General features: G+C 37.7%; 1 protein-coding gene, 1 non-coding gene and 1 pseudogene across 4 annotated transcripts in view; 2 read left to right on the forward strand and 1 right to left on the reverse strand.

Moving 5' to 3' along the window:
• The window catches only part of Smarce1 (SWI/SNF related BAF chromatin remodeling complex subunit E1), a 22308-nt gene continuing 5666 nt past the window's right edge, over positions 1-16642 (reverse strand). The window contains exons 4-12 of one of the 3 annotated variants that reach the window (XM_074045683.1): positions 16485-16589; positions 11122-11202; positions 9720-9851; positions 9260-9431; positions 5699-5871; positions 4878-4979; positions 4055-4265; positions 1785-1819; positions 1491-1691 (exon numbers count right to left, since the gene is read on the reverse strand). In XM_074045683.1, the coding sequence (XP_073901784.1) occupies positions 1788-1819; positions 4055-4265; positions 4878-4979; positions 5699-5871; positions 9260-9431; positions 9720-9851; positions 11122-11202; positions 16485-16589 (1008 nt within the window). In that variant the 3' untranslated portion in view covers positions 1491-1691; positions 1785-1787. Of the gene's footprint in view, positions 1192-1490; positions 1692-1784; positions 1820-4054; positions 4266-4877; positions 4980-5698; positions 5872-9259; positions 9432-9719; positions 9852-11121; positions 11203-16484; positions 16590-16642 lie in introns of those variants that run through there. The other 2 variants (XM_020166056.2, XM_074045682.1) reach the window with 2 other exon arrangements.
• LOC141413717 (large ribosomal subunit protein eL21-like) lies at positions 2654-4001 on the forward strand (annotated as a pseudogene).
• On the forward strand, positions 10184-10290 carry LOC141414309 (U6 spliceosomal RNA). The gene has a single exon (XR_012439369.1). It is a non-coding gene; the product is annotated as a U6 spliceosomal RNA (small nuclear RNA).

Consider the following 16642-nt stretch of genomic DNA (forward strand, 5'->3'; position numbering starts at 1 on the left):
TTCTTTTTTCCATTTTCTTTATTACATTTGGACCTTTAAGAAACATTTACCATCAGATATACTACTATTCAGTAAAAATCTATTCTAGTTTTTAGGACTCATACGTGTCACAAACTATGTAGCTTCTAGTCTCCAAGACTTAGTACTAAGAGTTTATCAAAAAGATAGGCTCTGATCAGTGGGATCCTGAGCCTTGAGGTTTTGAATGTTTTGACTACTGTAAAACAACTTCAAGTGGATGAATTCCCAGCTGTTTTTCTTCAGGATTGGGCTAATCATTTTGAACTTATCTAGTCCATTTGTAGAATATCCCATTCCTTAAGCTCTGTGATCTGTCTTTGGAAAACCTGGTAAAGTATTATTTTTTCTGTGCAGTGAGGGTGGAATTCACCAGCACAGACCCAGTGTCAGTGAGAACACAAGCCACAGGAAATGTGCACGTGCTGTGCTTGCTTTATGACTACTGCACACCAGAGACTACGCTAACCGGAGACTATTTCTGGATCAGTATAAGCCACGTGTAGTTAGTTGCAGGCTACAATCTACCCCTTCACACAACTCTTGGTACCCGACATTGATTAGAAACAAAACGGGAAGTGGACAAACATCCTCACATGACTGTTTTCAAGAAGGTCCTCTGCACAAGTACACAAGAGGGGACTGAGGAAGCTGCTGATGGGGACTGGGAAGGTTTAAAGCTATGGCTTTGGTGAGCACCCAAGTGAGCTGTAGGAAGGCATTTGTAAGAACAGATTATGCAGCATTGAAGGATAATTCTCTAAAAGAGGTGGGTATTTTCTCAATCTAAATTCTGAGGCTTTCAGCAGTTGAGGGCTAACAACAAGATCCAAAAGCCTCTAGTAGTATAATATGGACAAGAAAAAAAATTAATACACAGACCATATAATACCATTAAAAAGAAAAAAAAATTTTTTTTTTTCATTTAAAAAAAGTATTTAGGACACATAAAACAAGGCAACATTTATTCTTTCTTCTCATCTTCTGGTATGGGATCTGTTGGTGGCTCCTCCACTGTTGCACTGTTGCTCTCTGAACCAGTGTTACTGTCACTGGTTCCTTCCTCTGCCATGCTGTCGACCCCCTCCTGCCCACTCTCCTTGTCCTCAGGAGTAGATGTGCCTTCTTCGCCATTCTGTTGGCTCTCCGTCGTTTCTTCGAGGCGGGTCTCCTCTGTAATCACACATTTGTCACTGTCAGTTACAAGACAAACATTTATTCTAACTATGCTGATGACACAGAGCTGTGCTGTTCAATATGGCAGCCAGTGGCCATATGTGGTTATTAAGCACCTGAAATGGGCCAGTGTGACTGAGGAATTTCTAAATATAATTATAACAATTTAGGGTATGAAAATCCACTTTTTAGCTCTAAGTTTATGAAATCTAAATACAGATCAAATACTTCTGAGGAAAATCTAGCTTTCAAACTAATGTGCTACAAAAATAAAATACACACTGGATTTCAAAGACTCATGAAGAAAAGAAAATGTAAAATGTTTAATAATTTAAAAAATATTGATTACATATTGGAATAATATTTACAATATATTAGATTGAATAAAATATATCATTAAGTTGGGTGTGGTGGTGTGCATCTGTAGGAGGCGGAGGCTGAAGACTGCTTGTACCCAGGAATTCAAGGCCGGCCAGGAAACATAGTGAGATGAGATCCTGTCTCAAATAAACACAAATTTTACTTGCTTTATCTAACTTTAAAAAAATGTCACTAGTAGAAAATTTAAAAAAATTATACCTGTGACTTACATTTTATTTCCATTGGACAGTGCTGTCAGGCAGTGCTTTGGATTAAATGGGAAAGCAGGTGTGAAAATAAGATAAGGTTGATATTTTAGATGTTTTATTAAAAGTCATGCTAGTCTATTTCCTATAAGAAATTAAAAGCATGAGGTTTCAGCCTGAAGTCTCAATTTTCTTTATTTTTTTTTTTTTCCCTCAAGCTAGAACAGAATCTGAGTAAGACCTTAAGAGTGAGATAGGCCTCATTCACAGATGGCAAAACAGAGGCAAAGGACTGAGTGTTTGATCTAACTGCAAAATAAGCAAAGAACCATACTCTGATTCTCAAGCTTTTGCTTAACCACAAAAATGTGCACATGCTCCAAATTTAAGATAAAAACATGTTCATAAAAACAGAAAGGCTTTGATAATGAAACTTAACAACTCTATCTGAAATGTTAATCTGCTGAGTTAAATCTTACAGAAATACCTGGTAAAGATATTGATAGTCCATTAAATGCTTTCCAGGTAGTTGTCTTTGAGCACAAAGGCTGACTATGTTCCTCCTACTTCTTGCAACGCTGGTCCAGGGAGCCTCTGATGGTGCTGCCATAACTACTTTTAGCTTAGTCCTGTTTGCACAGTGCATTAGGCAGGTTTAAAACAGTGTCGGAGGTAAGGTGATCTTGAAATTTACATGTCACTTTTTACCTTGAGGGATGCTTTTTATTTAGGAAAATCAGTACATCTAGAAATGAGTTTCTAGGATGGGGACAGCAATCTTTAGGTTTTATGGGCCTAAAGTAGTTGCAACTACTCAACGATACTGCTATTACCTCAAAGCATTCATACACAGTATGAAAACAAACAGGAGTGGCTGTATTCCAATAGAACATTACAAAAAAAGGGGTTTGTGTGCAGGATTTGTCTCATAGGCTTTATTTTGCCAAATGTTGTCTTAGAACACCAAAGACAATCATGTTAAGAACAATTATCATATCTCATGTGAATAATATTAGTAATATTAGTTAAAATATTTCATGTTAATACCATACTAAATCTAGTACAAGAATGCGCTCATAAACCAGGTGCCCGTGGCCCATGCCTGTAATCGTAGCTACTGAGGAGGCAGAGATTAGGAGGCTCTCGGTTCGAAGTCAGCCTGTGCAAATAGTTCATGAGACCTTATTTTGAAAAAACCCATCACAAAGAAGGGCTGGTGGAGAAGTGGTGGAGTGGTTCAAGGTGTAGGCCTTGAGTTCAAACCCCAGTACTGCAAAAAAAAAAAAAAAATCTCATGGAAGCAGGTATTGAAATGCTTTCAAATGAAGAAATGAGATTAAATAACTTGTCCAAAGTCCTTGTGCTCACAACTGGGGAAGCAGAACTAGACCTGGATCTATCTGACTCAAGAGCCAGTATTCTCCACCACCATACTGATCTATTTTACATTCTTAAGTCAGAAGACACACATCCATCTTGGCATAAAGAAGAACTCAGACAGCAAGACTAATGACAATGTGTCATTGGTGTCTTGCAGCAACACCAATGATTTCAGTGAATCTAGAGATTAAGATTGGGAAAGAGTTGGGTAGGTCACACAGAGAATGACTCGAGGTAAGAAGAGTGATCTCTGAAAAGCATTTAGAAATAAAATCAGCCTTTTGGTCGGAATGGCCATCTTCCAGTAATTTGCCAAAATGATGAACACAAAGGAAAAGAGGAGAGGAACCCAGTATGTTTTCTAGGCCTTTTAGGAAACATGGAGTTGTTCCTTTGGCCACATACGTGTGAATCTACAAGAAGGGTGATATTGTAGACATCAAGGGAATGGGTACTGTTTGAAAAGGAATGCTCCATAAGTGCTACCATGGAAAAACTGGAAGAGTCTACAAAGTTACTCAGCATGCCGATGACACTGTTGTGAACAAGTGAGTTAAGGACAAGATTCTTGCCAAGAGAATTCATGTGCGCGTTGAGCATATTAAGCACTCTAAGAGCTGAGAGAGCTTCCTGAAACACGTGAAGGAAAATGATCAGAAAAAGAAGGAAGCCAAAGAGAAAGGAACCTGGATTCAGTTGAAGCGCCAGACTGCTCCACCCAGAGAAGCACACTTTGTGAGAACCAACGGGAAGAGCCTGAGCTGCTAGAACCTATACCCTATGAATTGGCATAATGGATGTAAAAAAATAAGACTGGACTGCAAAAAAAAAAAAAAAAAAAAAAGGAACAGAAACAAAAATCAAAGTTAGGGAGCCGTAAAGGAACCTCCTGGGGTGCCTCTGGTGGGGGTTACCTGTTTCCATTGGAACGCTCTCATCGTCTTTCTTCTCCTCAGCTTTGTTCGATGCTTGGTCTTCTTCAGGAGCAATGCTGCCCTGACTGCGCTCGGCTTGCTCTGCTGCCTCCTTCTCTCTCTCCTCTTGCCTTTTGCGGGCCTGTTCCTCAGCCTGTGCAATTTCAGCTGCAATTTTCTCCATATCCACTTCTACCTTTAGACCGCACAACTAGTAGTCAGAAAAAATAAAACTCTTAGTAATGTTCTTTTCTTAAAATCTTTGACTGGATAAATTGTTTCAAAAGTGGGTTTCTCTGTCTATGAACAAATACATGTATGAGAGAGAGAGAGAGAAAAAAAAAGGCTGTAGATCTTCTCTGAAACTGCCCATAGGCCCAAGAAGTTACACTAGCAGCCATATAACACAACTCTTACAGAGCTCTCTGACAGCCCTTTTTTGTGATGGGTTTTTTCAAGATAGAGTCAGCAGCACCTGGCTGACATTAACTTGTTTTAATACAAAGTATGAACTGTGAAGTACATCTAATGAAGACAATTAATGAATAAATGCTAATGAGTTAAAATTCATGATTGAGTAGGAGTTTCAATGGAGGGTTCTAACATTTGTAGGCCTAGTGCTATATGTACATTATAAAATATTTAAAATATGTTTTTTCAGAAAATGGGAATAATTTTATAAATGGAATGGTACAGGTTATATTGTGAAGTTAGCCCTGTTTTAAAGTGAACAACACTCAATAACACTATTTTGGAAAAAACAAGGAGGAAAGAACCTAACAGGCACAGCGATAAAAGAACAGTCAACACATTGAATGAATACCCTTTTAAGTTCATTGTTAAAAGAATCTGTGCTTTCCAGGAATTTCCTCTTCTTTTCCTGGTGTCGTTCCTCTATTTGAAGAAGTTCAGCTTCTAGTTTTCGCTGTAAGACATATGATCAGGTTTTGGAATTACATTATTTTCTCTGAAGCAGGTGTCAAACAGAAAATATAACTCATTTTTTAATGACTGACATTTTCAAATACTATGGCAAATAATATTTTGCATTTTCATTTAAATCATTATACAAGTTTAGTTGTGAGTTTTAAAATTATAAGATGCTGCATAGAGAATGACTATGATTGGTAAGTCAATGTTAAAGAATACTGTTTGCAGGCCTAAGCAGTAAAGGCTAATGAGGTGCCTCAAAATCCTTAAGTTCACATGTACTTAACAGATACACTTTCCATTACAAGTTTTAGTTAATTTTTTTTTTTTTTTTGCAGTTCTAGGGCTTGAACTCAGGGCCTACACCTTAAGCCACTCCACCAGCCCTTTTTTGTGAAGGGTTTTTTTGAGATATCGTCTTGTGGAAGTATTTGCCCAGGCTAGCTTTGAACCTCGATCCTCTTAATCTCTGCCTCCTGAGTAGCTAGGATTACAGGCATGAGCCACCAGCACCCGGCTTCAGTTAATTTTTAATGACAAACTTATTAAACCTTTGGAATGGTCTACTCCCCTAAACCTCTTTTCCAAATCAGGAACAGTGAGCCTGAGCTATTTCACAAGTATATTTCTTCATGGTATAAGAATTAAGAACCATGTCATCTGGGATTTGTGTTATAGGCCCATTTTATTATAATGAATGTTTTGTAACCTTACCTGATGAACCATTAAGGACTGGACCTGTCGCTTGAGGACTTGCATTCTAGCTGTTGTGACAACTGACCGAACGTCTGGCACCACACTCTCACTTAGGATTTCACTGATGAGGCGGTGGTTTCTCTGGAAACGGGCAGTGGCTGTATGCTTCATTGAAAAGCCATCATCATAATCTGGAATGAATGAGATGTTCTGGAAAATAGTTGCTAGCAACCACAAACAGGCGAGTGTAACAGTATTAACATTTAATTAGCAAGAAAGGTTGGCCATCACTGGCCCAACAAGGTGGGTCTGTCCAGCATCAGGGAAGCTCTGAGCAGACTCATGGTAATGACCTCACAGAGAACAGAATGTGCTCACTGGCTAAGTTGTTAAGTAATGATGTGTGCCTGAGGTTTGTCTGAAACAAATGAGATATAATCATGCCTCTTTTGGCCTTGGAATCTATGTGAAGACTGCCTGTGAGGGCAGTAACTGAAATTTTGCTGAATGTATTACTACTCTCTTAGTAGTGATATAAGGCGATTAGTAACGGATGAACATATAAACTGGGCAGTATCTCTGTCACTGTATTTACAATTAATGAAAAAGTCCATTTGTAAAATTTACTTATCACAGCAGAGAAAACATCCTCTGTAGCAATACTCAGTTTCTCAGACAGCATTTATTAGATTAAAAAAACATGAAGGCCTGGCCAGGTGCTAGTGGTTCATGCCTGTAATTCTAGCTACTTGAGGATCATGCTTTGAGGCCATCTTGGACAAATAGTTCATAAGACCCCATCTCCAAAAAAACCAGAGCAAAATGGATTGGAGGTGTGGCTTAAGCAGTAGAGCACTTGCTTTGCAAGTGCAAAGCCCTGAGTTCAAACTCCAGTCCCATTAGCCCCCGCAAAACAAAACCACCCCATGAAGGCCTGAAGTAATTTTATAGAAAAAATAAACTTAATTCCAAAACTAATTTAAGTTTTTGTTATTTACACACATACATATCTGTTGTCAATGTATAATGGTGTTATTCAAGTTCAGATATATATAGTATGCATCTGACTTGTATGCTTATTTTAAATAATTACACATCTAATCTTTTGTTCTACCACCTTCACACTTTTTCATATACCTAGTTCCAACCTATGTTAGTATTTCCTTTTTGTTAACTCTTTTTTTTTTTTTTTTTTAAAAGGAGAGACTTCCCCTACAACCCACATTAAAACAGTTTGTCTCTGAACTTCCCAATCATCTTAGTGTCTCATGGAGGTAGGGGGACCACGCTAGGAAACCCTGCTACAGAGGCCTGCATTGTGCTCTCTACAGTATGATCACTAAGGTTTCATTTTAAAAAGTCTTCACTGTTTTGTGTGGATCATGGTGTATGTCTCATGGCTTTGACAGTCCTTGGCTATGGAAAAGCAGCAGCTTCTGCCCTCATGTAGGTGGCTCCCCTCTCCACCTCCAAATACTCTTGGATGATAAAGCTCAAGGTCTAAAGTTTTTCTTATGCTGGCATCTTAATTATTATGTTCCACCTTACTAGCTTATTTAAGAGCCTCTCTTATCTCCGGGCGCCGGTGGCTCACGCCTATAATCCTAGCTACTCAGGAGGCAGAGATCAGGAGGACTTTGGTTTGAAGCCAGCCCGGGAGAATAGTTCGTGAGACACTACCTCAAAAACAAACAAACAAACAAACAAAAACCCAAACAAACAAAAAAAACCCAAAAAACTAAAAAAGGGTTGGTGGAGTGACTTATGTGGTAGAGTACCTGCCTAGCAAGTGTGAGGCCCTGAGTTCAAACCCCAGTACCTCGCCAGCCCCCACATCCCACCACCAAAAACACAATAGGTAGATGTTAGAGACTATTTCTGAGTAAATCTCTTCAGTTCTTCTCATGTTCATGTTTTTGTCTTTTGCTTAAGGAAAACTTTATTTTCTGCTTACAGTTTCTATGTTGCTAGCCTTTGTTTCTCTTGTAAGGACTTTCATCCTGTCAATTATTTGCAGACTTGGTCTTTTCTGTTTTTTATTTCTGGATGTTTTTCTTGCATCAATCACCACATCTGAATAGTTAAAAGTCTATGTTAGTATCTTTAGCACTGCCAATTCTGCTTAACACTCAGTGTTATTTCTATTCCACATTCTATTTTCTATACTATTACATTTTGCTGTCTGTATTTACAAGAACATTTGTCAACATCCCAGTGCATTCTTGTTTTTCCCTCAAGTTTAATTCATATAGGTGATATGACTGTTTCCTTCCTCACTTGTATCTTCTTTAAATCTCTTAAGCACTTTCTTTCTATTACAGCTAATTTAAAAATGGTATCTTCCTTATTTTCTTAACATTTTTGTAGGTCGTAGCTACAACTTCCAATTCTTCCCACACTGTAGCAGCACACAGAGAAACTACTAATTTTCATATAGCATGCTATATACATTGATGGTATGCTTTTAAGCAGAGGTGGTTCCCTCTAGGGCCCCTTGCAGCTTTAGACCCTGCCTGGCTGCAGAAGATCAGAAGAGCAATCTGTATACTGAACACACCATTCGTGGAAGCCCAGTTAGGAAACCTGGCCATTTGTATGAATGGGTAACATTTCATGGGTGTGCCTTCACGAGTGGTAGTTACAAATACTTGTTAGATTTCTGAATAAAGTAGAAAGGAAATTTCATATTGCTTTTACTCATGTATTAACTTTCTCCCCTAAGAGCCTTTAATTCAGCAAATTTAGGAGGGCAATGAGAAAACTAGACGTAACTAGAAGGCATTTAGCTTTTTTTGACAGTACTGGGGTTTGAACACAGGGCTGTGCACTTGCTAGTCAGGGGCTCTACAATTTAAGCCATGCCCCACCCCTTTTTGCCTTAGTTATTTTTCAGATAGGGTCTTGTGTTTATGCCAAAACTGGTCTGGACAATGATCTACCCATTTACATTTCTCTCATAGTTGGGATGAGAGTCATGTACCACCATGTCCAGCATTTATGGTTGAGATGGGTCTCTTGAACTTTTTTGCCCAGGCTGCCCTGGAACTGTAATTCTGATCTCTGCTTTACTGGTGTAAGCCACCATGCCTTTAGCTTTTTAAAAGTGGTTCAGGGAGCTGGGTGCCGATGGCTCACGCCTATAATCCTAGATACTGAGGAGGCAGAGATCAGGAGGATCGCAGTTTGAAGCCAGCCCAGGCAAATACTTTGTAAGACCCTATCTTGATAAATCCTACCACAAAAAACTGGACTGGTAGAGTGGCTCAAGGTGAAGGCCCTGATTTCAAGTCCCAGTACCACAAAAAAAAGGAAAAAAAGGCTCATAATTATGATTCAAAAATCATGCGTACTGAGTACAAAGATTTTGATAAACATAAATGTAGTTTTTACTATTTTCTGCACTACAGATTTTTCTTCTTGAAAATTCACATAAAAAAATCTTACTCAAAATAACTGAGATATTAAAATGGCAGTTAAATAATGGTCTTCCATTTAAAATAAGAAGTAACTTACACTGAAGAGATGTCTCCTATTTGTACTTAGAGAAAGGATGAACAAAATCCCATGTCTCTCCCTTACCGTCTGGATCTTCAGCAGGCTGAATGCTCATGTAAGGTTCTCCTTTCTCCATGCGAGACTGTCTCTGTCGACTTTCTTCTTCTAATGCAGCTTCAGCACGACTTTTTGCATTGATGTAAGCAAGGTATGCGGGGGAATTATGATAGGCCTTCATAGATTCATTGTACTCTATCTGGAATTCAAAGGTTTGCTAGTTTTATAATTAACATTTTGCAGGTTACAGTATATACCTGTATTATTTCATTTGCACATCACAGGACATGATATTAAGCTAGGTGTCATTATAGTTGTCTCTTTTATGGATAAAGAGTCTGAGGCCTAGAGAAATGAAGTAGCTGGACCCAGGCAGCCAGAGCCTCTGTGCTGCCTCAGCTTTCTGATCAAGTCTTTCTTTCTTTTACAAATAATGAGCCAAGTTTGATGCACTTTACATCGTATCTGTCCCACTACAGTCCCCTACCTTTTCTGCTTCGTATTCGTTTAAATATTCTTGTTTCTCTTCATCAGTGAGATCTCGCCACATGCCACCAATAATCTTGCCAATCTCCCACAACTTTAGGTCAGGGTTGGAAGCCTTTACTTGGTCCCAGACCTTAAAAAGAAAACATGAAATTTCAATACTGATCCCTAGGTATACATTTTAAAATACTCTTTAATATGGAACTTTTAAACATAAACAAAAGCAAGGAGGACATTATTAAACTTTTGTGAACTTATCGGTCTGCTTCAACAATTATTAACAGCTCGCAATGTACCCCCGGCACAACTGAAAAAAAAAAGAATTAACAGCTGGCTTATCTCCTCTCTCCTAACTGGATTACTTTAATGCAGATCTCAGAATCCTGTCACTTCACTCACGAAAACTTCAATCTGAAAGGCCAAGAACATCTCTAATCACTGTAGACACTTAAGATGAACTAACCTGTGCTCGCTTTGGCAGCACATATACTAAAATTGGAAGGATCCAGAGAAGATTAACATGGTTTCTGCACAAGAATGATACACAAATCTGTGAAGTGTTCCATGTTAAAAAAAAAAAAAAAAAAAGATAAATTAACTCAATAATAGTCTGTGTCTCTGAAATAATTTTTGTCACATGAGTGTAGGTGGGAAGTGGTTAATTTGTATAATATAATGTTTCATACTGTCAAATACATATATAATAATTATGACCAAAAAATGTGAAATTTCAGAATAGTGCTTAAAATGCTCTTTCATTTAATGAAAATATTGATTACATTCTTAATTTTAAGGGTTACATATGTTCAATCCCCCAAGATTTGGAAAGCTTAAACATGTATAAATAAAATAAAAATTAGCATAAGCTTGTTGTTTAGCAATGACTTTGTTTTTTAGGCTTTTCTTCACTCAAGATTACATGTGGTTACTATTATTCTTATTTTACTTATTATCTAATTTAGTTATTTCTTTTGTGGTGCTAGGCATCAACCCCAAGCCTTCTCACAGGCTACACAAGTGCTCTCAGCTAAACTCTCAGATCTATTATTTTTATAAAAGTAAGATACAATACATATATTCTTATATTCCTTTTTCTACTTAGCATTTTTTTCTCATGTCAGTCAATATTTTCCAAAAGACATTACTTTCATGGCTACAGAACATTCTATTTTAAGGATATTAACTTTTGTTTTAAGGATATTAACAGTTTAATTAATCATGCTCCTCTTGGTAGATCTTAGTTTTGGAGAATTAAAGTCAGAATGAACATTTTTAAAAATTCCAAGTTTATTATCCTCCCCCTGAATAGGAAGAGAAAAGGTGCTAAGCCAGTCTGAAACTGTATGTAAGGCCAAGAGGCACAGGTGGCGGTCCTCAATCTCTACCCGTTCCCGGTTGCCTACCTTTCTGCTGTACCTCATGTAGGGCATCAGCGGCTTATCTGGTGGCTTTGGGGGTTTTGGAATCGTAATACCAGAGGATGCCTACGAAAGAGTTAAATACATTCATTATTTAGTTGCAAGGAGTTCACCAGTAACCTGAAAAGAAAGTTCCTTAAAAAATTCTAATGCGCCTTTCTTCTACTCGTCCATGGATACAAGATTCTTATATTTTCTCCACGGAAAACAGTTATCACTGCAAATTCAGAAATGTTCATATCAAAAGGAAATGACTTTAAGCATGTAATTTTTAATGTTTTACTTAGCAGTTTAAGGCCATTGCTTTGACAACCTGGCTGCAAGAACAAATAAAGTATTACGTAATAATCCATACATTGAATATATGTGGTTATATATCAAACATCTCACACTTAGGACATTACCCGGCACCCCTTCATTTTGCTCAACCATTACGCATACAGTCAACACTTGATTATCTGCGGCAGAATATGAATGTTCCACACTTACCACACTCATTCTGTCTATAGGGAACCTTGTATCTACTGGAACCAGGTCAGGAGTGCATCCCCACATAAACAACAACACAAAGCTACCTCCCAGGTTCAAAAACAACCAATAAGAAAACTGGACATAACTAAAGGCAAAAAGAAAAAAAGAAAAAAAGTAAAAGAAAAAAATTCTTACTTCTAGCACTAGAAATTTTATTTCTCTTAAGGGTCTATGTCTGTTATGAAATGGTTTTCTTCATATATTTGCAGTGCTGGAGATCAAACCCAGGGCCCACTAAGCAAGCACTCTACACTGAGCTTCGTCCCCAGCCCTAGTGGTTTTTCTGAGGGGATCAGGAAGTGTGAACAACTTTCTTTTTCTTTGTCCTTGCTCCTAATCACAGTATAGGAGCAAATACATCTCCCAGGAACAAAGCTAGCAGGCACAGGCCTGATTATGTTATTTTTGAGGTCTTATATCAAGAAGTTCCATTCCATTAAAATTTTTGGGTTTTGCTGGGTGCTGGTGGCTCAGCCTGTAATCCTAGCTACTCAGGAGGCAGACATAAGACCTGAGATTTGAAGCCAGCCCAGGCAAATAGTTTGCAAGACCCTATCTTGAAAAACCCTTCACAAAAATAGGGGTGGTGGAGTGGTTCAAGGTGAAGGCACTGAGTTAAAGTTCCAGTACTGCCAAAAAAACAATTTGTTTTTATGGAAAAGATACGAGGATAAGGAAGATGGGACATATAGGAAAAGGAAAATGGAAAGAGGGGGAGGAGACACTGAAAACATTTTTCAAAAAGATAACGAAGTGGGTGACAGAAAAAAATTAAAAAGGAAGGAACAAGATGGTTGAGTGATTGGTTTCTTAAATGGGCTGAGATCTAGCAGGAGACATGGCAACTTCTGGTAGATGCCCCATATAAAGTTGCCCCTCCAAGAGCACCTGTTTTTGAACTTTTTGTCTTCTCTTTACATGACTATATTTGATTAAAGATCCAGAATAAGAAAAATCATGGTCCAGCTGGGTACTGGGGGCTTGTGCCTGTATCTCTGCCTCTAACTACTCAGGAGGCAGAGATCAGGAGGATCATGGTTGGAGGCCAGCCTAGGCAAAAAACACAGGACCCTGTCACAAAAATACCCAACACAAAAAGGGGCTGGAGGAGTGGCTTAAGTGGTGGAGCATCTGCCTAGCAAGTGTGAGGCCCTGAGTTCAAACCCTATTATGGCCAAAAATTTTAAGAAAAAAGAAAGAAAGAAAAATCATGGTGCAATCACACTTTCTAAATTCCTGGAAAACTCCTGATACTGACTCTCCCCACCAGACTGGGAGAAAGAAGTGCTGGCTTTATTCTAATAAAAGATGCAGACTGGCAAATCTTAGTAAGATTTTGTTATTCTCATCTTCTATTGCTGCTGTGACCCCAGGGACATGTCTTCATTTGGGATGGGATCCTATCATAACCTCCTTTTTCATTCAAGTGCTCAGGGAGTATTTATACCCTTTTCAACTGTGATCAAGAAATACTTGACTTTCCCTCCTTCCCTTACATATATAATTCTTCTTCTCTTTCTATAAGTAAGTCTGTTAGAACTTATTCCAGCAGAGGTAGTATTTCCTCTTTCTTTTTCTCTTCCAAGCATTCTTACCACACTTCATGTCGATGCCCACACCTGGTTTTAGCCAGCAGTCAGCAATGGAGTGAGGTGAGCCATGAGGGAAGGAAACTGTGGTAAGAACCAGTATGGGGAGATGGGTACTAAAGTTTGCAGGAATTTTTTTAAGGAGAAGGGAAAGTCCTATAAGGTTAATCTCATGTCATGAATTCAAAGGAAGAAACAAAGTTTGCTTCTGTACACATGAAGTTTTAGAAACCATTTTCGATCTGTATCCCACACAAATCTTTAGAACATGAAGTGGGGTTACAAATAAAAATGAAATTGTGCCCATAACTGAACATGGTAGACTACTGTTAACTTAAAAAAAAAAAACTATAAAGAATTCTAATGTCTATAGTTTTAAGCTTTGAGAATGAATTAAAACACTTTAAAAACATAGTCGTAATATTCGTTCTTTGATCTTTTCCAAAGAATCACATTTTATAACGCTAGTGGATTTGCTCATTTCTTCTTCATTCTTCCATTTACATTTTGAGGTTCTTTTACCATTACACTGACCAGTCAATTTACAAATACAAAACAAAAACACCAACCCCCCCCAAATTCCATAAAAATAAAAGCTAAATTCCAGTTGTTTTTTTGAGATCCTAAAGAACTGTAACATTACACATCTCCAATTTATTTAACATCTCAAGTTACTAATATCTTTCCACAATATCTTAAACTACCCTTAAAAAAGAAGTTTGCACTGAACATACTTTTACCCTTTATCCTCAAGGATCAGTTAGAAACAACTACTGCTTTGCTGTGGTGTCATCCTTTGAGGTGAGGAAAAACTGCATTTGGTTCTTTGACTAAATGGCCTGGGAGTGCTCCATTTCCTTTTCTGATATTATTCTTTCTTGTTGTTATTAGGAAACCCATCTCCAATTTTCTGCTTCCAATTTGCACTGACTTTGGGGGGAAAACAAGTAATTATGCTCGTTAAAAGAACTCTTACACTAAAAGTTACATCCTAGGAGACCTTTGAATAAAATCCATGATTTTGTAAGACTTATATTGGCTACTTAAGTGTTTTTTGTTGTTGTTATTTCCCAATTTTTAGTTGTTTCTCTGGTAAGGTTGTATTTAAGGGTTTTCTTCTGGGGATAGAATTTCTACGAAAGTAGGGAGCAGGAGGTTTATAATATTTTGTCTCAATCTGTTTGTATTTAAGAAAATGTGAACCTGAAAGAAGAACTGACCAGGAGTAAACTGTAGTCAAAGCAACCCAAAGCACTCCAAGAGGCCTCAACTTGCTACTTAAGTGTTTTACTCTTCAGAAACTCCATGAGTTCTTAGGGAAACCCAATGTTCTGTGTGGCCTACAGGAAGTTCCTTCTTAGGGGTTCACAAAATAGGTTCATCAAATCACTGACTAAAGGAATTTGCAAACATCAAATAGGGGTACCCTCCCCCAGCAAACAGTGCATAATTGGGGTAAGGGCTGTCTTTAAAAAAACAAAACAAAACACTTACAATATCAAAATCAGAGCTGCTGAGTCCTAATGCAACTAAATAAGAGATAGAAGAGTGTAAAACCTCCACATTTTCTAGGCCCTTCATACAGCAGTTTGATTACACTTGGATCTGGTGTTAAAAGGACAGTAATACAAAGAAAACAACCACAAAGAACCAAAACACCAAATTTCCCATGCCCAGCAAGTCTCCTGAAGCTGGTGCCACTCCAAATGCTAGGAAGAAAAGGGGAGAAACAGACGAATGACCCAGGCCCAGAAACAGGGATTGCACTTTTCTTTTCAACAGAAAAGCCTACAACTGTGTCCAGATTAAGATCAAAATGCAAATTATTCTAATATCATGGTTACTACTCCTATTCTATTAACAGATAATCAAGAGCTGACTGTATAAGTTATTTAGTATAATAACTTTCTTATTTACTGCCCAGGAATTTCTGTATTAACATGAATGATCCAAAATTGATTATGCTTATTGTTTAAATTAAAATGTTCTTTATCATTTGATAACCTCGCCACACATTACACTTGTAGAACAACACACGTAGGCCAGGGAAAAACAGGTACTGATGCACACAAAAACTGTATGCATTGTAAAAGGCATACATAAACACACTTTGTCAGAATTCTTCCCAAATACCATGAAATATGCATGGCACATAAAACTTGATATGCTTATGAAGTACATATTATGCAGAAACAATGAAAATTTAGACAAACAAAACCTGTAAGGTAAGCAATATGCTTACCAAGATAGACACACAATTTGATAGTTACACGAGATTTCAGCTGTAGCTTGACTATGGGGTGAGAGGGTTTTCTGAAGTTACATTAATTGAATGCATGGATTTATTATCTATGAATACAGCAAATGAAAAAACCAGGTATGAAAAAGTTTATAGCCATTTGGGGTTGTATATATTCTCACCAATACCACATTCTAGTGTATGGAGGTATTTGACTTTTGGATTTATTTTGGTTATCTGAACTTCCTTGAATGAAGTTTAAGATAATTACAGAATAGACAACTCTGAAGACTATCATCCAGTTTTGATTATCTTCGGTTAATTACTTAAATGACACATCCTAAGTTTTGAAAGTCATACTGATACTGTAGATTGGAAATCAACCTCTAGTTGTAATTGTCTAGTCTGATACTTTGAATTAATTTAACTTTTATTCTGCAATTCTTTGAGGTGACATTAATTAAAGTTTTTTTCTTTTTTCAAATCATAGAAATGAGTCTGTTAGAAGGTCAACTATTAAATCCAAAAGACAAATAATTATGTATAGCAATTTGGACTGCCAGGTCAGCAAAAGCTTTCCAGGTCTGAAAGCCCAGCATCAATTAAGAAATGGAGTCCTTGAGACTAATGCCAATCACCTTAGAAAAGTGAAAGATATTCTTCATGTCAAAAAAGGTACTTTAAACATAAGAATTTCTCAGCTTGTTATATATATTATAAACATCAAGTGCCCAAGGCTTTATCCCTACCAACCACCAAACCAAATGGATTTTTCTTTTCTTCCATATACATATCCAGATCGCACTGCTTTTTTCTTCAGTATAAGATTGTACAACAAATGTTTAAGATAGTTGAAAAGCCAGGTTAATTTTTTCTTTCTTTCTTTTTTTTTAAATGGCTGTGCTTATGATTCGAAAGGACCTAACTCTGGAGGCATTTCTGGTCAGTTCCAGTTGTTTGCTGGAGGCTGTAATAGTTGATTCTCCTACCGTGACCCGGCTGTTGGTGCCCGGGTTCCCTCCCAGCCTGTAGTTGTTGTAGGCGAGATGACTGTATGGATTGTATCCCACAAACCCTGGTGTGCTGGGCATTTGCTGATGGAAACAAATGAGACAAAAACACGAATGAGAAATGAGCTCAAACGAGG

Source organism: Castor canadensis, chromosome 11, assembly GCF_047511655.1.
Source record: "Castor canadensis chromosome 11, mCasCan1.hap1v2, whole genome shotgun sequence".
Classification (NCBI taxonomy): Eukaryota; Metazoa; Chordata; class Mammalia; order Rodentia; family Castoridae; genus Castor; species Castor canadensis.